The sequence below is a fragment of the Balaenoptera borealis genome (assembly GCF_965194805.1).
Source record: "Balaenoptera borealis genome assembly, chromosome: 6".
Lineage (NCBI taxonomy): Eukaryota > Metazoa > Chordata > Mammalia > Artiodactyla > Balaenopteridae > Balaenoptera > Balaenoptera borealis.
The window spans coordinates 44,018,701-44,041,889 of record NC_138863.1 but is presented as its reverse complement, the minus strand read 5'-3'; the positions used below and the strand labels follow the sequence as shown (position 1 = coordinate 44,041,889).

General features: G+C 35.1%; 1 protein-coding gene and 1 long non-coding RNA gene across 3 annotated transcripts in view; one reads left to right on the top strand and one right to left on the bottom strand.

Moving 5' to 3' along the window:
• NAB1 (NGFI-A binding protein 1) overlaps positions 1-22,333 on the top strand; it is a 44,204-nt gene extending 21,871 nt beyond the window's left edge. Inside the window, exons 3-8 of one of the 2 annotated variants that reach the window (XM_082397379.1) lie at positions 231-364; positions 2,766-2,817; positions 13,593-13,682; positions 15,870-16,029; positions 18,135-18,251; positions 19,811-22,333. In XM_082397379.1, coding sequence (XP_082253505.1) covers positions 231-364; positions 2,766-2,817; positions 13,593-13,682; positions 15,870-16,029; positions 18,135-18,251; positions 19,811-19,899 — 642 coding nt within the window. In that variant the 3' untranslated portion in view covers positions 19,900-22,333. Of the gene's footprint in view, positions 1-230; positions 365-2,765; positions 2,818-13,592; positions 13,683-15,866; positions 16,030-18,134; positions 18,252-19,810 lie in introns of both variants that reach the window. The other variant, XM_082397378.1, reaches the window with a different exon arrangement.
• The window catches only part of LOC309631254, a 276,030-nt gene that overhangs the window by 17,549 nt on the left and 235,292 nt on the right, over positions 1-23,189 (bottom strand). The window contains exon 3 of the long non-coding RNA XR_014246146.1: positions 7,739-8,602. This is a non-coding gene — a long non-coding RNA (uncharacterized lncRNA). The remainder of the gene's footprint in view (positions 1-7,738; positions 8,603-23,189) is intronic.

Sequence of the window (23,189 nt, the reverse complement as noted above, 5' to 3'; positions counted from 1 at the left end):
AAAACCAAGATGACTATTTTGATTAGTTCGAGTTCTGAGAGATGTAGATAACTTGATTTTCTTCTGAAATTAGGCAGTAGGACTAATTAGGAGTAAAGGCTATCCTGATTTTCATAAATTATGATTTCATTATATAATGATGTGACTTCTTATATTCTTAAGTGAAACATTTTCTGTATTGATGAAATAAAAATGTTTATAATTTTTAAAACTTTATTTTGAACATGCAGCTCACTGTTAACGAAGCGGCTGCTCAGCTTTGTGTGAAGGATAACGCTCTACTGACAAGAAGAGATGAACTTTTTGCCCTGGCTAGGCAGATTTCTCGAGAAGTCACCTATAAATATACTTACAGAACCACCAAGTAAGTGTTTAACTAATTGGCAGTATTTTTGCATTGTTTGTTAGAAGTAGAGCTTGAAACACCATCCATTGATAGAATATAAGCATATCTGAAAAAGTTGAAGTGTGATTATAGTTCTATAAGATTAAACAGTGAAGTGACTTTTCAAAACATTATTGCTGAAGTGGTTTTCATTGATTTGTTTAATCCTCTTTTATTGTCTTTTGAAAGATAGTTCCCTAGGACTATAGCATTGGTTTGGTGTGGTTCTCGACATTCTTCTCTCACATAGATGCTTTCTTTGGTTTTGAGTGTGATGATGGGATTTAGTCATCATTTATAGACCTATTTGTATACCCTGCCAACTACATGAACTTGTTGAACTCTCTGCGGAAGCAACGTGTTTCCTTTTGCAAGGTGTCTGCGATCTAATGAGATTAGCTGAATAGATAAAAAGACTCCATTGCCCAGTATTTAAAGGAAAATTGGAAAATACTAGGTTACTAGCAAGGGCAATATGGAACATGTGTTTGAAATAAAAAACCCCATGTTGAAAAGCAGTGGTGATTTTAAAATTTAATGTAAACATACCTTATTATTCTTCATCTTATCCTCACTTGAAGCCTAAGCATTGTCTATAGATAGCAGACCATTTTGATTTTGTTCACTTGTTCCACATGGACCTGATTTCCAGTGCACCATCGGTTGTGCTTGCCACTGCTTCTCTGAGGAGATGCATTAGTATGACTGAGTGTGTGTTAAAAAAAAACACATCCTGAGCACCCTTTCCAGCTCTAATAAATCACATTTTTTGGGGGATGGAGCCTAAGAGTCCAAACTTTCACAAGCATCTCCTATGATTCTTGTGTATATTCAAGTTTGAAAACCACCGATACAGGTACTTGCTGTCATCACCATTATTTTCCCCAACTCATAGCAGCTTTGTTGTCTGTCCTATCTCAAGAGCCCATATACTTACAAACTGGGAACAAGTAAAATTACGCAAAATAAATGAACAGGATAAGAATATACAGCAGTATTATAGGATTATTTACAAGATTTTTTTTGAGTTGAGTGATCAAGAGCTGATTTTTGTGACTTTGTTTTCTTCACTGTATTATACAATCTTTTCTTTCTGACTGCTTTACTTAAATAATTTTCTTTAATCAAAGTAGTACGTGTACATGATTTATGAAGTCAGATAGTACACAAGGCTTATCACGAAACTCAGCAGTTCCCTTGCTCCATCCCCCTTCTTTCTGAATACTACGACCCAGAGGCAACTGCTTTCAACAACTTTTAGTTATTTTTTGTAGTATTTATTTACATTTATGTATTTTTAAAGTTAAATCATTTTAAAATACATAAGACTTTTACATTATTTATAAGCCAAAACTATGTATAAAGCTAATGCAAAAGAGTTGCACTCTCATTTCTGTCTCTTTTTACTCTGTTCCTCTTCTCATTGTAGGTAGTTTGTATTAATTTCTTTTTCATCCTTCTAGTGTTTGTTTATGCACATGTAAATAAATATAAATAAGTTTTCTCACTTATACCTTTTTTTGAAAAAACAGTAAGTAGCATGTGTCTACATTATTCTGTATTTTGCTTTTAGTTTAACATGTCTTGGAGATCTTGCTACATTAGTACATATACATCTTCCTCATTATTTTATACAGCTGCATGATACTGCCTTGTGTGGATATACCATGATTCATTTAACTAGTCCCCTGTTGATGGATACTTGAGTTGTTTCTAGTCTTTTGCCATTATAAGTAATCCCACAGTAAATAACATCATACATATCATATTTTGTTGATTCTGAGGTGTATTTTTCCACATTTTAACATCTTTCAAGTTGAGGTATAAATTAAAATTTATGACTTGCCATCGTTTAATTGGCAGTTATATTTCATGTATATGTAGGTGCTTCTGTGGGAGAGATTCCCAGCAGAGGGATTCCCTAGGTCAAGGGAAAATGCATTTATAGTTCTGATAGACAAAATGCATTTTAATCTCATGTAGCCTTAAGCATTCATCTTAAATGGCCATTTTTTTTCATTTTATCCTAAATTATACTGATCCATGAAGGGTGTCATGGAATACAGTCCTCCTTGATTTTTTTTCCTTTTTCATTATGTGGTACTCATTAATACTTATTGAGTATTTTCTGTGTGAGGCATTCTTAGGTAGTGTGCAATAATTTTAAAATGTGTAATATAAATGTGTCTGCCTATTTCTCCAGTGTTAATTTAGAAATGATAAAAAGTCTCTTTTTCACTATTTTAATGTTCATTATGAAGTCTTATTTCTGGTGGCAGGGCTCCAGGGTTATATGTTTTGGTGGAAGCTTATAGATTGAGGTGCCTTTAGAAAAATTTGTTACCTTCTCAAGTTTTTCTCTCTCCCCCATTCCCCTCAGATCAAAATGTGGAGAAAGAGATGAATTATCCCCGAAGAGAATTAAAGTGGAGGTATGATTATGTATTATATTTTCTTATGCTAATAATGTTTGCTTACTAGTTCAAACTGAAAAAAAAGAATGGTCCCATCAACTAGTGAGAAAATGTGAATTGTAGAATCTTAAAAATTATATAGAATTTGGTTGCTTTGAAGTATCTATAGTAATTTGAACTAAGATACTCAGAAAGTTCTTAGAAAGAAACAACAGTGATGAGCTTGATGTCCAGTCAGTTTATCAAAGGTTGATTTGTAAATAGTTGTTTCTTACAGATTTAAAACTCTTTACTGGTTAAACTATTCCTTTTATAATTTTATTTACATCATTAGTCATCGTATCAAATAGACTGAGAGGAGCTAAGGTTTAATTTCTTTATATTAAATATCTGAGAGAAGTGACAATTTAGTAGCTGCAAGTTATGGGGACTTTACTGTAATTAAAAGCCTCTTTTAGGGGATCATGGTTGAGGCAGTCCTTCTGATTTTAGACCTGCAAGTCGTAAGGTGAGTTGAGCAAGAAAAATGTGTTTTTCTTAGGGCTCTCAGAACTGGTTTCAGAATGACTGCTCCTTAATTTGGATTGAATACTTTTTTAAAGGCCAGTCTTGCAGCAGAGCAGAAATTTGAAGTCAGGAAACTCCTTCCTTCTTTTCTTGGGCGGGGGATGGAGGTCAGTACTCTTAGCCATTCATCATTTAATTTCAAGTTAAAGAAAACAAGCTATGTTTAACTACCCTAAATTTCCATGATCAAATTATTCTTACTAGTAATTTGTTAGTAGCATCTGTTTGTATGTAATAATCTTTCATTTATACCAAAGCCAGAGTTAATCTTCTAAAAACATAAATCCCTTTTCTTGCTTCAGTCTTTCCAGTGGCTTTCTACTGTGCCTAGAATAAAATCTACACTTTTTCCTGAGACATCTAAGACCCTGCATGATCTGACTCTGGCTTGCATCTCTAACCTCATCTGCTACCACACTTCCCCATTCTTACTGTGTCCCACCCAGCTCCACTGACCGACTTTCTGTTCCCGGAACACGTCAAACTCATTTGTGCCTCAGCCCTCTCTGTTCCTCCTCTGTAGATCTTCACATGGCTTCAGCTCATAGCAGAGAGTTTCCTCTGACTTTCCTGCTTCCCTTTCTAAAGAGGCACTGTTACCCTAACATCACATTAAGGCTCTTTGTCCTGGCTTGTTTTGTTTTCATAGCACTTACCAGTTTCTGAAATTATTATATATTTATTTTTAATTTATTTTTGGTCTGCCCCATTAGATGACAATAGAGCTCTTATCTGTCTATCCACTACTTTTACTTAGCTTATAATAGTGCCTTGCACTTAATAGAACTTAATAAAATCTGTTAGGTGAAATGATGAATGGCCATGGGTAAACATCTTTGACTTCTGAAAGCTTTAGCCCCAAGCAGTGGTTCTCAAAGAAGAGAAAAATGTTGTCCAAAACGAGCACCTTTTTTAAAATTGTGCTTATATTTGTAATCTGTCTCACTGTTAGCTCTGGAATAATGTTTAAGATGGGTTAGCCTCAGATACCACTCAAAAAATTTATTGAAATGACCTAAGGCCATTGAAAGAGCTAACTAGTGAAATAGTTTTCTCCTGTTGCATCTCAAGATAATGAGTAAGAGAGTATCCCTGTGGATTTAGCTGTTAGTGACTCTACCACTGAAAGGGAAATTGGATAAACAAAGAAACTGCTAAAAGGCATGTGCCATTGGAGGATTTAGAGGAAGGAAGGTACAAAACCTACCCAATGGCCAGGAAAGGTAGGCAGCTACTAGGTTAGAAATTACGTCCACCTCTCTTTCTCACCATTGGCCCTCCATGTCATCATGACTCAAGCTGTTCTCACATTTAAGCCCTGGTTTGTCTAGCTTTAGAGGTCACTAGTGAACGTTGAAGTTTGAAATCATGAATCTCATGGACTCTTGGAGCTATAGTGTTTTCTTGTTAGGCTGTGTTGATGATAAGTCTTTCTGACGCTCTCAATGGCCCTGATCTGAAATGTAAACAAATTGCTTCTTGTATCCAGTTACAGTGTTGTGAGTTTCTTTTTAGGAGCTCACAATGTTAGGTTATAGCATTAGATGTGACCCTTCTAGTCCTTTATATTCCACTAGAGATAACTGAATTATAGTTCTATATGATTAGTTTGTTACTTTACTAGACATCACAAAGCCATTTGAACAGTTGCAGATTTAGAATTAAGATAATCAGTGTTTCCTTTTTCTGTGAATAACAATTCTAACCCTTCCTAAATAGACAAGTGACTAATCAACCCCAGGTGTCTGTAAATGTTCTTATAGACACTAAACTCTTGATATGGTTCCCAGAAATGAATAGTGACTTTAGCTTTGAATTTAGGACAGTAGTTTACTTTTGTTGGTTTGTTTTGATTTTGTCTTGTTTTTGCTTAGTTTTTTAAAAAGTTTGTGTTTTGCAGAGCATCAGTATCTGCAAAATGTGTGTGTTATACGTGTGTGTATACCTACACATGTATATAGTGTAATGTGTAATCCTTTGCAAAATACACAATATTGGCATAAATGCTGTCTAAATTCTCTTGTGGTATACTCTAAGTCTAATTCGAGATACTGGAGCTGTTCATTTGGTTGTGGAAGCTGATACTGAGGTAGTTAGTATTGGTCATATAGGGTTACTACTCCACTAAGAAGATTTTTCACCAAGCGTTAGTACTTTATTTATGTCTACCTTCTCTGTGTCCACTGGGGAGGAGGAGAATTTCTGGCATGAGGAGAGATTAGAGGAGGCTTTATTGAGGAGATACCATCTGAGCTGGGTTTTAAAAGAAGGGTAGGATTTCAGAAGGTAGGGATGTGAGGTGGAGGGTGGAGGGGAGTTGCAAAGAAAGACTAGCATGGGCAAAGACACAGAGGTAAGAAAATACTGTGTGTTTAGAGAACAATGAGACCAGTTTGTCCAGAATATGTGGCTGACACAAAGGACAGTCATAAGTAAAACTACAAAGATTTTAGAATTCTTTGAACATACTGTTTGTCTTATTTGATTATTTGTTTTGTGATTCTTAGCTTATTATTAAGAAAAAGTAATATAAAAATAAACTTAAGCTTAGCCCATTGTAAAGCAGTATAAGATTCCTAATTACTAGGCTCAAATTAATGAGTCCTTTTTTCTCTTCCTTTTCATCTTTATTTTTCCAAAATCCTTGACAGCAACCAATGAGCATACATGCCAAGTTGCTAAGTTTTTTCAATCTTAAAAAGATCATTTTTATACCTACACATGTATATAGTGTAATGTGTAATCCTTTGCAAAATACACAAAATTAAAAAGATCATTTTTAAGATCAGAGAACAAAAAGAAATGTAATGTCCAGTAGATGAAATAGAAATAACTCAAAATAGACGGGTAAAGGAAAGAGAAACGTTTTCTTGTATGCCGTTTTCAGTGCATGAGTATACACTAAAAAAAATTAGTGCTTTGTTCAAGCTCAGTAGTTGTTTACTTATTGCTAAATGATGTATTTTCCTGATGTTTGTGAAGGGTTGGGTGGAATGAAATTTTAAAATCCTTGTCTTGTTTTTCTCCTCTTATTATATAGTAGGTTGTTCCTGCCCTAAGGATAGTTAACTATTTATTTGATTGTCGTTGTTGTTGTTGTTGTTTAATATCAGGATATATGTTGTGAAGTACTCAGGATAATCTCTTGTCCTTGAATAGTGCGCCTTCCTACAGGGCATGTAAGACATTAAAAAACATAGAGATTTTGAACTTTATAGTTCCTAGAATATATGAGATAGTCGATAGTCACAGAGGAAAAAGCCTGCTAACTTCGGGAGGCCTTATTAGGGTAGCCTGTCATTTGGAATGCAGCCTCTAAGGAAAGCCTCTTTAGCCCTATATGTCAGTACGTGAGGTTTGGGAATATCCTACTGAGGCTAGATGAATAGCTTGTCCACCTGGAATACAACCTTCTGTGTGAATCTGCTTTCAGCTAAACTGCAAATGGATTACGTTTATTCTTTTCTTTTTGATCAGAGGCCTCAAATCCAGCTCTGGGTCAGTTGTAGAAGTAACTGTTTTTTGGGGTTTTTTTGAAATAGCTGTTTTTATTGAATCTGTTGTATGCCTGTCCCTGCTAGGCATTTGAAATTATCACAGACCTTGTCTACTCTATATGGAGGCTTTATGATTTCCATTTACAGCCAAGGAGAGACTCAGAAAGGGCTTGGTAACCTGCCCAACTTTGCACATTGCAGTGGCAGAGCCAGGGCTTCAAATCTAGGTCTGACTTCTAAACTTCAAAGCAATACCACTCTCCTGGGTGCTAATGAGCATTCACAAAGCATCTTAGGTGTGAAAAACACTATCCGGATTATACCTTTCCTCCTGCTAGTACGGTAAGAAGGGCAAAGTGTGCACAGGATTGGTAGTCTTTGAAGAAGGGGAAAGAATCACAGTTATTTTCTAATGCAAGGAAGTTTAACAGTTATACATTTTGAGTAGAAAATTTAACAATATAAGTGACAAAATGTATTTAAATATAAGATACCACCATTTGACATACTCATTTTTTACAATGAAGAAAAACAGTGTGTTGGGAAGATAAACAATAAATCAAGAAAAATTAGTTTGATTTATTTATACTCTACCTGTGACAGAACATATTTAAGATGGCTTGACTACCAGTTAAAGGAGATGAAAAATCAAGAGCCAAAGTCCCTGGCTCTCTTGTCTTCCTCTCAGTTTTTTTAAAATTAGTTATAAGTGGATTCAGTTGATATCTTTTCTTTTTCATCAAGAACATCTCCTATGAACAAACCCTGTCATTGCCTCCAGTATAGTAAGTATTAGAAGAGAGGAAGGATGTGTAAAACAACCAGTCTCAGCCCTGGCGATGGTAGCTGACTAAATGGACGGTTACTGTTCATACCTCGTCTGTCAGTTTTCTTCGTTCACTGAAATTGCTGGAGACTAGGCAAAGAGATGAGAGGTGACAGCATTCTTCATCCTGTGTGGGCTGGGAGTGCAAAGCAATCAGAGATAACTGGATGAAAGAAATGAAGTTTGTTAATAGAGACCAGAAAGTCAGAGAATCAGGGCTTGAAAAAGAAGGACTTAGAGGAAACATCTGCTAGCAGTTCCAGTGGGTTGGGGGTGGCAGAATGAGGAAGGGGGAGGGAAGAGGGTCAGAATACCCACCTACGCTGTTACTGAGCTTGTTGAAAAGAAAGCTGGTCTAATTTGATGTAGACTCTTCCCCTCTGGATCAGAAAAACAGAAGCATTACAGTCTGCTATTCATATAGAAAGTGTGAGTAGAGAAAGGGAAAATGCACGTGTGAGGCCGAGAACATCTGTTGGAACAAGTTGTTTTAAAGATAGCTAAGCAGTGGTTTTAAAGCAACTTGCTAGTATTTGGTGGAAAGGATGAGGAGGAATGGGGGTGGAGACCAATGCGATGAGAGTAATTAGGTCATGAACAGCATCCCACCCTATATCTTTTATTTTCTCAGTGCTTAGACTCAGAGTCTCGTAAGGGAACACTGTGATTAATGGCAGCAGCCAAGAATATGACAAGAAGATAAATTGCTCATAGCATGGTACAGCTGGTTCCTGGGAAAAAAGCTTCAGAGACATATAAAAAGAGTCCTGCAGCAAACATAATGTGAAAGAGACCATTTTCTTGGGAATGTTCTCACTTTTATTTCTAAGTCATATATTTTGGAGTACAAACCTACTTTATATGTCATGAAGTGATAGCTACTCAGTCCAGTAGTCTTTCCATCCACGATGAACTGTCAAAGATTGAGAGAAAATCAGAATGAGTAATGTACCCAGTTGCAGAGAGACTACTGATCTGTGTTATTTATTGTTATTTATTTCTCATTGCATGCTTGTATTTCTCTTTATTAATGACGGAGCAGTGTCCATTTTCTAAAAACTTTTGCATGTAGAGCTTGAAGTTCCCCCTTCCGGCTTTTCAATATTCTCATGGTTAATAATCCTGATAATTATGCCACCATATATTTGTATAGCAATGTATAATTTTTCAAGCTTTATTATTTGCATTACTTAATTTAATCCCCACAAATCTCCATTGGGCAGTTAAGCTATGTTTTAATCTCCGTTTAAAAACTGGGAACACTGGAAATAATGAGGTTAACTTTCTTGCCTGAGATTACACTTCTGGTTCCTAACATGAGAAGATTAGATCACTCCTTTCTCCTTCTGCAAACTCCATCAAAGATAGTATTGAGATATTCGAGCTCCTGGGGGTTCCGGCCTGGGCTCACTCCACTCAGGGCCTGATGGGCTGGAACTCTCCAATGTGGTTCTCCAACCCTGACCTTACCCCAGGTTCCACAGTCAGTGCATCTGCCTACCAGAGGTCTCACCAGCAGCAGATCAGACTCAATATGTCCCCAATGAAATTCATCAACTTTCTGCTCTCTCCTCAAACCTCCTGGTCTTGAGTTTCTGATTCTAGTGAATGTTATCACCAAACTCCCAGTTGCCAAAGCCATAGCTCAGGAATTCATGTATTTCTCTGTTGCATCTGCCATTGTGTGGGACTAGGCCACTAGTCTCTGTCTTCACTACAGCCCTCTAACCACCATCCTGGACCCCCCTCCCCCAGTACATTATCCCCATCTCATTCTGATTGGGTTTTGTAATGCAGATCTGATTAGTCTTTTCCCTAGATCTTCAAGGACTTCTGTATGCATTTAGGATAAAATCTAAAATTCTTAACATGACTTACAAGGCCTCATAGAATTTGGCCCTGGGTTTCCAGCTTCTCAGACCACTCCCTCTTAGTGTATTCCCTGTGTTACCTATATTACTGTATTAAGTATTTTCCAGTTTCTCAAGGGTATCTTGTTCTTTTTGCCTCTAGGCCTTTATATAAAGCTGCTCTCTTTCCCTAGAGATCTCTTTTCTTTCAAGTCTCAGCCAAGACATCATGCCCTCTGGAAAGCCTTCCCTGACACAGTGACTCCCCTGTGCTCTGGATCTCTTTGTCCATTTCCCTTTCTGCACTGTATTTGTCAGGAGGGCAGGAGTCATTGTATCCCCATCACTGAGTTCAGAGGATAGAACCTGTTAGGCAAACAAGATTGAGTGAATAAACAAGTGTTTCTAGATCTCCATTGTTTTTTCACTAAAATAGTTCCCCACCAATATAGTCAATATTCTCTTGGTGGTTTTAGTGTTAAATGCCTAGCTCATTCTCTAAGATAGCTATACTATGTAAATATTCCTAAAATTTATCTTATTCCCCCTGTATCACAGAAATATAGTAATATCACTTACAGCATGCTATTGTTTTACTTTGATTAAATCTGGTGGCTTTTTGGGTTAACTTAATAAGTATCAGTAACAAACATTTATTGGGTTAATTTCTGCATGCCAAGCATTATGCTGAGTGTTTTTCAAGAATTTTTTGCTTCTTTAAAATTGTTCTGAAGTTAGCTGGGTACTGTGGTTATCCCCATTTTAAAAAATTTTCTTAAAGAATTTTTTTAAATTTATTTAAAAAATTATTTTTTATACAGTTTTTAAAGGTTGCTTTCCATTTAGAGTTATCATAAAATATTGGCTGTATCCCCGTGTTTTACAATACATCCTTGAGTCTGTCTTACACCCAAGAGTTTGTACCTTTACTCCCCACCCCTATATTATGCCCCCACCAACTGGTAACCACTAGTTTGTTCTCTGTATCTATGAATCCGCTTCTTTTTTGTTATACTCACTAGTTTGTTATATTTTCTTAGATTCCACATATAAGTGATACACAGTATTTGTCTTTCTCTGTCTGACTTACTTAGCATAATGCTCTCCACATCCATCCATGTTGCTGCAAATGGCAAAATTTCATTCTTTTTTATGGCTGAGTAATATTCCATTGTATATATATACCACATCTTCTTTATCCATTCTTCTGTTGGTAGACACTTAGGTTGCTTCTATATCTTGGCAATTGTAAATAATGCTGCTATGAACATTGGGGTGCATGTATCCTTTCGAATATGTAAGCAGGAGTGGAAGTGCTGGGTCATATGGTAGTTCTATACTACAAAGCTACAGTAATCAAAACAGTATGGTATTGGCACAAAAATAGACACATAGATCAATGGAATAGGATAGAGAGCCCAGAAATAAACCCACACAGTTATGGCCAATTAATCTACGAGAAAGGAGGCAAGACTATACAGTGGAGAAAAGACAGTCTCTTCAGTAAGTGGTGCTGGGAAAACTGGACAACTACATGTAAAAGAATGAAATCAGAACATTCTCTAACACCATATACATCAATAAGCTCAAAATGGATTAAAGACCTAAATGTAAGACCGGATACTATAAAATTCCTAGAAGAAAACACAGGCAGAACACTCCTTGACATAAATCACAGCAATATTTTTTTGGATCTGTCTTCTAAAGTAAAGGAAATAAAAGAAATGCCTCTATGTACTGTTGTGAGTCTCATAAAGGTGGCAACTCAAGGGTTTTGTGATTTTAGCATAGGCTTTGAAGCTAATCTCTGTAGCTGTAAAATGAGGGAAACCCAGGGTTGTTTGTGTGAGGATTAAATGAGACAATATAAGTAAATTACAGAACATATTCAGGAACTGGTTCATTGTAGGCACCTGAAAAATGATAGCTGCTCTTATTGATGTTGTTTTCTAAATCTCCTACTAGCTTACCTCACTGAACTTTAGAACTTAAATTAAAGGAGAGTTTGTTAAAGATAAAGCTGGATTTTTAGGCCTAAGTAAATTCTTAGGAGAAAAATGGAATGACTAAGAAAAGTGAACTTTTCATTTAGATTTCAAGTGTATACACTTGTATAAAATTCATTCTAGCTCAGTTAATGATTATATTCTATACATTCCTCAAAGCCTGGGGTCCTTGGTCTTGTAGGGGCCTAGAAAGGTGGCTATTTTTAATAATTTTAAGAGGCTGATTGTATAACCCACCATGGAGCTACATAAGACTATTTCAAGATATTAAATTTATTTGCTCTTGATTCTAATTATTTTATTTCATGTCTTTGAATTTTAAAAAATGGGAAGTTAATTATTACTTAGGAAATGAATTTTGGTAGATGAAGTATTTGAAAACATGAGATTTGCAGTGGAGAAATACTTTTTTGAAAAGACCCCAGTGGGGAAAATCTTTGAACCAGTGTTTCATTTTTCAAATAAGGTACATATTTTGTTATTATTACAACTTTTTCTGCTCTGTTATTATATAACAACTTCAGTTTTTCATTATTCACCCTTTGCTACAAATATACAGCTTTATCAAACAAGGAGAGAAATGTTTTGGAGGTTAATGACAATGTCTTTGAGGGTTCCTTGAGTAGTTTTCAGTAAAGTTAGTAAAACCACGCTATCATGATGTTTGTAGTTATAAATTTCATGTGGAGCACTAAACAGGCCAAAAAAAGACTTAATAAAATTAGTAAACGGATTTGCATATATATATGTGTGTGTGTGTGTATGGTATAAAATGGAAATAATTTAAGTTGAAGTGTTGTGCAGGAGTACAGTGCCCCAAGTACACTCTACTTAATATAAGAATATACTTAGAATATACTTATGTTTAATATAAGAATATACTATTTAATATAAGAATACATATAAATAAGAATATATAAGAATACATACTGATACTCAGCAGTTATTATATGCTAAAGGCAATATCTCATTTACTTTAGCTCACAACAACCCTAATAGATAGGTTCTCTTATCCTTATTATTCATATGAAGGAACTAAAGTTCAGAAAGGTTAAGTTACTCATCCAGTGTCATGTAGCTAGTAAGTGGTGGTGGAATCGGAACACAAGTGCAGGTCTTTCTAATTCCAAAGCCCTATCGCCTGTCCTTTGAACTGGTAAAGGAGAAATCACAAGTCAGCATGGAAGAATTCTGCAGAAATTCAGGTTGGGAATTTACTTTGGACTTCTACCACATTACATATAACAAAATAAATTCCAGATGGGATAGAGAGTTAAATTTAAAAAACAAAAGAAACAATAAAATAAAGCTTTAGAAAACTAGAGGGTAGATTTGAGTACTTCTCAAATCTCTAAAGGAGAATGTCTATTTGAATTGTATAGTAATAGAAGAAATCACAAAGTAAAATATAAGTATATACAACTATAGTATACAAAATTAAAAATTTTTTTGATTATCAAAACAAAAGTATAAATTGGCAACAATTAAGAAAACAACACCCAGTACTGGCAAGGAAAACTGTCATATATTGCTTATGATACAATAAAGGCCCTTGAGTAACATATGTAAAGGACATAAAAATGTTCATCCCTTTGCACTAATTCTACTTCTGGGAACCTATTGTATTAGATCATCTAAACTATGGAAAATGCTGTCTCCATGAAAATATTTTTGCAGTGTTTTTCATAAAACCAAAAATAAGGCAAATAATCTAAATGCCCAATATGAAGATAGTGATTAAATTGTCAAACCACCAGATGAAATGTTATATAATCATTATTATCAATGATCATAAAATCTGTGTTCCAGTTTAAAACACTGTGGATGTATAAACTTTTTAATCTTTTTCATTTATGTTTTTATTGAGGCTACAACTGTAGAAATAAGGTAATTGTACCTTGAGAGACTGAAATGAAGTATTGTGCATTAAAATCTTAATCATGATTATTCAGGTAATAGGATTACGGTGGATTTCTTTACTTCATTTTCTGAGTTTTTGATAATATGGTTATTTTAAAGTAAAAAGGACATATTCTTTGACCCACAGGATGGGTTTACAGATTTCCAGGACTCCGTGCAGACACTCTTCCAGCAGGCTAAAGCTAAGAGTGAGGAACTCGCTGCTCTTAGTTCACAGGTAACGTCAACCACCAGTTACTATTTCATAACAGCATCTGTAGGTTAAAAAACAAATGGCTGCTTCGACTAGCTTCAGTTTTAAATTCAGTTTCATCCAAAGACTGAATTTATTTCTGGTTGTTTTTACAATGTCATCTGATCCACAGCTGTATCAGTAAGATAGCAGTATCAACTAGGTTTAGTTTGCTTTGTGAGCAGAACCCGACATCTGCTACTTATTTATTCTTTGAAGTTTTGTAGGAATTAATACAGATTCTCTACTTAAGAAAGAAGCAACTTGATACCAGGAAAACAGCCATGTTGATTATGTGTGTAATACAACTCTGAGATAAAATAGTTCTAGTTCTCAATAAAATATTAATAGTCAACATTGTAGCTATTGTTGAATCATTTCAATTCATGTATAATGAAAAATTAATATGTAGCTTCAGGTGCTTTTGCTGCTAAGTTATTTAATCGTGTACACAGAAATTAACATTTTAAAAAGTCATTTTTGCCTTTTAGAAAGTACTGTAAGTTTTATTCCTGTTGATCTTCTCACTAGTGACTGCTTTTGGTCAGATTTAGTAGTGCCAAGTTTTGTGTTTTCACGTTAAGAGGATGAAAAATACATTTCCCCCTCAGAAATCTTATTGAAATTTTATTAATTAATTAGTAACAAATTTAAATGAATTGAAGTTATGGTTCCTTTTGATCTCATTTATTTATTTATTTTTAACATCTTTATTGGAGTATAATTGCTTTACAATGGTGTGTTAGTTTCTGCTGTGTAACAAAGTGAATCAGCTATACGTATACATACATCCCCATATCCCCTCCCTCTTGCGTCTCCCTCCCACCCTCCCTATCCCACCCCTCTAGGTGGTCACAAAGCACCGAGCTGATCTCCCTGTGCTATGCGGCTGCTTCCCACTAGCTATCTATTTTACATTTGGTAGTGTATATATGTCCATGCCACTCTCTCACTTCATCCCAGCTTACCCTTCCCCCTCCCCGTGTCCTCAAGTCCATTCTCTACGTCTGCATCTTTATTCCTGTCCTGCCCCTAGGTTCTTCAGAACCTTTTTTTTTTTTTTTTTAGATTCCGTATATATGTGTTAGCATACGGTATTTGTTTTTCTCTGACTTACTTCACTCTGTATGACAGACTCTAGGTCCATCCACCTCACTACAAATAACTCAATTTCATTTCTTTTTATGGCTGAGTAATATTCCATCGTATATATGTGCCATATCTTCTTTATCCATTCGTTTATTTGATTCAGAATAATAGTATAAGCTTTTATCCTATTCTATGAGTTAATATATTTCACCTATTGATTTTTACTACTGTGAATCAGGATTGTTTGTAACACATATATAGTTTTATATAGTAGATGCCTTGTATTGCTCTTCTATATAGCATGGCAGTGATTCCTACCTGTGTATTTTGACTATTACCTCCTTGGAAGAATATCACTGCTTTGACTACCATAGGTATTATCACACATAGGTAATTTAGAGCAGTGCATAGAGAAGGGACTTAGAGAACACATGCAGAGATAAATTTATATGTCAGCCAACTAATTGTGTACTTTAAAACATGTCTTTTTATGATGGGTTGGAAAATACTTCAGTTTCATTCCACGATGAAGGTGAAGATCCTCGTCGGCACGGATATTTTTCTGCATAATTTGCATTGCTTAATTTTAGAGGGAGGTGTGTTTGTCTTGTTCTTCTAGACAGCCGTTTTACACCTTTTCTCCCCCAAATATACTGTCATCATATCAGAGTTTGTGTACTGGCAGATCCTAAAATAAAAATGCCAAGACTTTGCCCTGTGTTTTAGAAGCAGTTTATAACAGATGTTGCTGTTGCTCTGAGGTTCCTTTTTTAAAAAATCTTTAAAAGGACTCGGTATCTTAGAAAACAAAGCTAAGGTTATTTTGCTTTTGAGCTAGAATGGAATTCTCTTTATAGGATTGAGCAGAAAGCTTTTTTCCTTTTGTACAAAATCTAACATTCTGTGTTTTAACATGATGATATAGACATCAGTGCATATTTATGGAACGTGTATACCACATGAAGTATGAACTAATTTTAATGACTACTAAATATATTTGCTGCAGTCTGAAATTGGCATCTTTAAACCATTAAAAAATCTAGAATGTTTTAGTTACTTTATTTTCACTTTACTTACTAGCAGCCTGAAAAGGTGATGGCAAAGCAGATGGAGTTCCTTTGCACCCAAGCTGGCTATGACAGACTGCAGCATGCTGAAAGAAGACTGTGTGCAGGACTTTACAGGCAAAGCTCAGAAGAGCACAGCCCTAATGGCTTGACTTCTGATAATGCTGATGGACAAGGTACATCTTTCGAGTGACCCACACCTTTAGAGCCAGCTACTCTGTGTACTTCAAAGGGAAACAAAAAATTGCTGATTTTTTAAACTTGATATTTTATGGAGATTATTTTATAGGTTCTCTATCAAAATTAATTTTTAAATTGTCCCTTTTTCTAAAAAGGAAAGAATTCTTCCTGCAAATATAACTTGTAGAGTTTTTTTTTAACCTTATTATCCCTAAACAATAGCTGGCACATGTGATTGACATGTATTTTGTAGAGGGTGGATGGGAATGGGAGATGTAAACAGTACAGATCATTTTTCCTGAAGAAATGGATTCCATGGGAGATGTTTATCATTTTTTAAAAGATTAAAACTTTGGATTTTTTTAGACTTCATAAACAGATTTGTCTGAAATTTATAACATTTGGTTCCTAAGAGAATGTGGTGACTGCTTCTAAAGTACTATGACAGAGAGTACAGAGATTTGAAGAGACAGTATAAGAATGGAGAGACCTGTAGAAATTTTGTCTTCTTTCAGGCTTCACATTAGCCTGTAGTCCCTAGGAAAATATTTTGTGTGGTGTATACTTTGGAAATTGTTCTCTTAAACTCAGGTGTAGAAAGTTTTGATTCATGAGCATTTTTACCATTTTAAAAATTATTTCATTTTTTTTGTATCCACATGTGAAGAAAATCCCAAGTCATTGTCATTCACTCATTCAACAGATTTTTTTTTAGTATCTCCTATGTGCCAGGCACACTTCTAGGCACTGAAAATGCAGCAGTGAATAAGATAAAGTCCCTGCTCCCTTGGAGCTTGCACTTGAGTGGAGGGAGATGTATAGCATATAGGTATAGAAATAGATCCTCTAGTTTCAAATAGTGATAGTGTTTGAAGAAAAACAATTTTGTAGGACTTTTTTTTTAATGTATTATTATACTTTTTTCAGAGAGTGGTTACTGTAGTCAAAAAAATAAGATTTCTTTCTAAGTAAGAATACCATCTTAACCAGCATTCTTCAACTATAGAGTAAAACATTACACATCAGCAGATCAGAGTACTGGCAAAGAACGTTCTTCCTTTTTAAAATATTACAGAAACTTTTTAGTGGAAGTCTTGTTTAACTTCTCCAGTCATCCTTGACAGTTAAGACTGGAGTTAAGGGACTTCCCTGGTGGCGCAGTGGTTAAGAATCAGCCTGCCAGTGCAGGGGACACGGGTTCGAGCCCTGGTCTGGGGAGATCCCACATGCCGTGGAGCAACTAAGCCCATGCGCCACAGCTGCTAAGCCTGTGCTCTAGAGCCTGTGAGCCACAACTACTGAGGCACTTGCGCCTGGAGCCCGTGCTCTGCAACAAGAAAAGCCACCACGAGAAGCCCGCGCACTGCAATGAAGAGTAGCCCCCGCTCGCCGCAACCAGAGAAAGCCTGTGCGCAGCAATGAAGACCCAACACAGTCAAAAATAAATTAATTAATTAGTTAATTTTTTTAAAAAAAAGACTGGAGTTAAGATGCAAAGGCATTAATGAAAGATTTGATGCCTCTAATTTGTGACCCCAGGATAATCCAGTGTAGGGCAACAATTTCCTAAGTATGATGGATTTAGGTTTATGATAGAGTATGATTTGGCATATGAAACCTTTTTTACCATATCTGTTCTAATTACATTTTTTCGTGGATTTGCCATAGGTTTTGTTGTTGTTGTTGTTCTAGTAATGGGCAATTGGCTTGAAGCCATCTCTGTCTCTGTAGTATTTGTTGTTATGTGGTTAATGACCTGCCTTGGTAAAATGGTTGCACTAGTAAGAAAATGCCCTACAGAGGTGATGCATTATCTGCCAGAGTTGGAGTGCATACTGGAAATCTCAGTCTTTTGTTTAGTTTGTGATTAGCTCTTCAAAATGTCCTGGCAGAATGGTAAATCTTGAGACTAGTATGAGTTGCCATTTTCCTCCTAAACTATTATTTTAGATATTTCTCCAGCTATTTAAATTCTTCAGTGCCTGTTGACTTTCCTTACTTATTTCCTAAGGAGTGTTCAGACGATTTGTGAAAACTTATTTTTAAGAAAAACCATGATGTGTCTTTAATTACTCATACTGCTTTTTTTTCTTTTCATTAGGCGAAAGACCTTTGAACCTCCGAATGCCTAATTTACAGAACAGACAACTCCATCATTTTGTGGTGGATGGGGAGCTGAGTAGACATTACTCCAGTGAGGCGAAGTCCCACTCATCAGGTGAGAATGTGGGATGTGATTAGAGGGAGTAATATTTGAATAAAACATCTTTCTATTCTAATCTCCTAACTTCCACTGTCCCCCTCCTTAAAAAAGGGTCATTACTAATAATGTTACTAGTCCGTTTTCTCCCCTTGGAAATAGTAGATTGCCATATTAATAGCCAGTCTTTTTGAGAACATGATATTCCAAAGGACTGACAGGGAAAAGCTCTTGAAGATTGAGATCATTTTGATTAGCTATTACATGAATGGTGACTTTATACACAGTTCTGAACCAGATAATAAATGGCTGGTTTCAGGTATGTAATTCCCTTTTCCAGCCTTTCATAATATGAAATTGGTGGACTGTATGTTTGCTGTCCTGCTAAGAAAACCTTGTGTACCAAAATCTAAACTTTTCATGCAGCTGCATTTGGGGGATGATATTTGTATTTCAGAAGTAAACTGAACTCCGTAAAAGGACAAACTGTTCCTTATTATAGTTTGGTGTTTTCGTGTTTTTATCCAAGTAAAGTGAGTTATACAGACTTAAAGTATTAGACACCAACACCATTTGAAAGAATCTGGTATCATCCAATCTTTGAGTTAAAGTAACTTTAGGAGTTACTTGAAGTCAGTTGTTTCATCTGTAAAATAGAAATAATTTCTGCCTCATAGAATAGTTATGAGGATTAAACAAGATAGCCTATATGAATTGCCTGGCTGATAGGAACTCAGTAAATGGTAGCTACTATTTTTATTCCTTTTCTTATGCTGAATTTCTGTATAGAGAGGGAAATTCATAAAGTGAACTGCCTAATTTCAGATAAGCTATTAATGTTGGTTACTTTTCTAGAATCCTTTTTAAAGTGTGTGGGTGTGTGTGTGTGTATCCCCCAGTATTAGTACTTCATGTAAATATTACATTTTATTGTCATTCTATAGTATTTGTTTGAGGTTGAAATAATTATTCATGTAACTTGGAGGAATGAGTCCTTAAGAAAATAGAATCTTCATTCTTTTATCCCTGTTTCTCCCACCTTAAGGTTTCATGGCTAGAGAAACTTTTAAAAATAGTTCATGTTTAAACATGGAAGTTTTCTTTCTGCCTCATGTCTTCATTGATAGTAAATATTTTAGACAGTAACTTTGTTGTATACGAGTGACCAGTTTTATTTTATATATTTTATGTATCACTTTGGACCAAGCATTAAATAAAAATCAGTAGGTTCTATATGCTGTGTGCTTTACATACATTTTATGATTTAAGTCTCATATCATCCTGTATAGATACTATCCCCATTTTATAGATGGAGACACTAAGGCTTAGAGAGGTGTGTAACTTGCCCAGAGATGTATACAGCTAGTAATTGGCAGAAATGGAATATAAATCCAGAATCCAAACTCTTAACCTCAACTCTGTAAACATAAAAATTTTATATGGAATTGCAGAGTCATGAATAGTTGATACTGCTTGCTTTGGAGTTTGGGGGTTTGTTTATAAGTTTGTTTGAGTTTGTTTTTTTGTGACCATTGATTTAAAGTATCAATACATTTTGTGTTCCTCTTTTTATTCAGAGCGCCTGGGGATTTTAAAAGACTACCCTCACTCAGCTTTTACTTTAGAAAAGAAAGTCATCAAAACAGAGCCTGAAGATTCAAGATAGCTATGATTCTCCCACTGTTCTCTGGAAATGGCATCAGATTTAAGGATAATGCTCCATCATAGAAATAAGCCTTAATAACCAATGTTGCCTCATTCAGCACAAACAGATTTCATAGCCAAAGCTTAAGGACTGATCCAGTAATCTGTGGAAACCAGGAAGACAAAACTACAGCCACAAAAGAAAATTAAGAGAATGTTACAATCTGTAACAGAAATACTGATCCACATTCCTCTGTAAGTCATTTTATGTGGAAAGGCTTACAAATTAATATTGTAAGCATTAATTATTTAAGAATGTACAATGTATTTGTATAATTTATAGAAGTAAAATCTAGATGTTGAGACCTGTTTGGGCCAATAGGTGTGGATACAGTTTATCTTACTTGAAATTTCATTGTCTACTTTGTGTGTTTTGCGTAAATATTATTGTATGTCAGAGTTTAGAATCTTTGCAGTCATAAAAAAGAAAGTTTAAGTGATGTAGTTATTGGCAAAGTTGCAATGACTTTGGAAAAATGGAAAGCAAATACTCAATTTAAGTCAGGAAAATGTTGTAGATTTAATATCTGATAAAACTGATATTGTTTAATAGGAAATGTGTCATTTCTTAGTAGTCAAATGCCATTTTTACTGGCTTAATTAGGCACATAGTTAATAAATACTGGAGTAAGGTCAAAAAAGTGAGCAATAGAGTAGAAAAACCTCTCTTACCTAGTTGACCCAGGTTGCATTTTATAATAGCTACTTAAGGTATAACAAAAATAGGAAGCTATTAGTTGGACAGAGAACTAGAAACAAGTGGACAGATGTGTAAAAGCCTTGACTTAAAATTATTATTTCAGAATGTGTTATATAGATTAAGACATAGTAAGTTAACCCTAAATGTGATAAGGATGGTGACTGTTAACAAAGGCTATAATATATAGTAGAGTAAGTACTGTTTTATATCCAGAAATTCTCTACACACCAGAGTCAGAGAAGCTAGATGGCTCTCCCTGGGGAATGTCTTCCCATGCAGACCATCACAAGTTTAGACAATCAGTGCATCCACATTTGCAGGCATATCTCTATGGAGGTTTAGTTGACACATATTATTTATTTTACAATTTCATTTTCGTATACTTTTCAGATTTATGAATGCAGTTTTTTCTTAAAACTCATTTTAACTTGAAAATCTGTTTTAATTCTCCCTATTTAATTAATGGGTTGTATGCCTATATATGAGGGTGTGCTTAAATGTTAATAACATACTTGCATACTTACTAGAATTTCACATTGGAATCCATAGTGAAAAACAAATACTACTTCTACCAATTTACATTTTTTTCTGTTGGTTTAAGAGATGATGTTTGACAGCTTTACCTACTTCCTCCAGATTCATCTAAACCCAGATATGGCTGAGAAGAGTGTATTGACTTGGAATATGTGTTTTTTGTGTTGTTTTCGGTTCTGCTCTAGGTCATAACTATGAAAAAATATTAAGTTATAATCTGTTATACTAAAATTCATCAGCCAAATGTTAGATGAAATGTCTGCACTGTAGTCTCTGATCACTGTCACATATATAATTCCTTTTTCATTTTGATTTGTAGAATAGCTTTACAGTAGAAACACCAGTAAACAACTTTTATACTATTAAAAGGCTTTTTTCCCTTCCTAAATGTTTTAATTGTACCATAGTGTTTTGCCCACTGAAGAAGCTTTTTATGGACCTTGCAACTTTGTTGCTAGCTTGAGGTTGATTATTGTGATTGTATTGTTCACTGTGCGTAGAAATAGTATGAATACGATTTACATAGATTGTTCAGTTTTTAATATTAGCCATAGAACTGGTTAGTATCTCAGTAGTTTCATGAAACGTTTCCTGTATTCTAATCTATTTTGAGAAATTCTGTGGGTTTTTTTAAAATTGTGTCTATGGTTCAAGTTTGTAGATTTTAATAAGCAAAAATTTTTAAAGATGTGGTAATCTTCCAACTAATATTTATCTGTCTTTCATGACCGCACAAACTGCATCTTTAAATCCATAAATAAGTTTCCTTAAGTATCATACTTTTCTGGTCTTTCATGCTTAGTGATAAGGGGGAAGCACAAGAAAAATTTCAGTAGAATACAGTTTTTATTTTGTAAACACTAATGTATTAAACTTGCTATACATTGAAGCAAATAATATATATTTTTATTTGAATTGTATATATGAATTGGATGTTATAACTAGTTGATTGTTTTCATTGTGTTAGAGGTATTTTCACTGAACAAGGTCAATTGGTTACCTCAGTATTACAACCAATATAGTCCAAGGGACCATTTCTCCCCAAGTCTGTTTTGTACTTTATTACGTGAAGTCTGCGTTTCTGTGACTATTAAAGCTGTTGGTGAGGTGGGATGAGTGCAGTTGCTTCCTGTGGCAATAAAGACTTTGTGTGCCCCACGTATCTCTGTTTATAGAGCTTTCTGCATAGCACTCCTCACAGTACTATTAGCCTACCTGTCTCCCCTCTCTCATTTGGTCTGGGCTTGAGTGTTAGGGGCCAGGGGCTTATACCTTAAGACTAAATATTATTGTCAGCTACCTTCATTTTTATAAAGTTATTTGGCAGACAGGTACTCTGGTCTGTCAGAGAGAGAATTTGGTTTATTTTGTTCTCACTTAAGAGAATGTTACAAAGACATTTTGAAAACTACCCACCATGTCTAACCAACTAAATTAATAAATAAAAGGGGGAACATTAGGATTTAACATTCATGATATACTAATATTTGCAAAGTGTTAATGTGATTTGGTCTCAGTATTAAGGGCTAATTATATGAAATTCAACTAACCTGTGGTAGAGAATTAGCAGAAGCTTTGCAACAAAATTGTAATTGATGAGTTTGGTAGATTAATAAAGAGCTTCAGTGCTGAGCCACGCACTCAGGTGAGGGTGGAGGCCACAGAAGAAATATAAGACATGATCTTTGCCCTTTGGGAACCCAATACCTAGTTGAATGGGAACTATTACCACTCAGATAAAATCCAAATTTCAGTGTGTTACAGAGGGATGAATAAGGAACTGACATTTAACTGCATTCTGTGTTCAGTAGGCATTATGGTAGTAGATACTTTACAGGTGAAAGCACATTTAGTGAGTGAGACTCGAAATCAGCCAGGACTGGAATAGTTAACAGAAAGAGGTAGGGTGTGCTTATAAAGTCATAATGGTAGTACATTTTACCTTGAGGTCACTTTTTAAAAAATTATTAAGCTGAATGCTTGAAAATAATGCTTGCCATGAATAATCATTCTTTTGA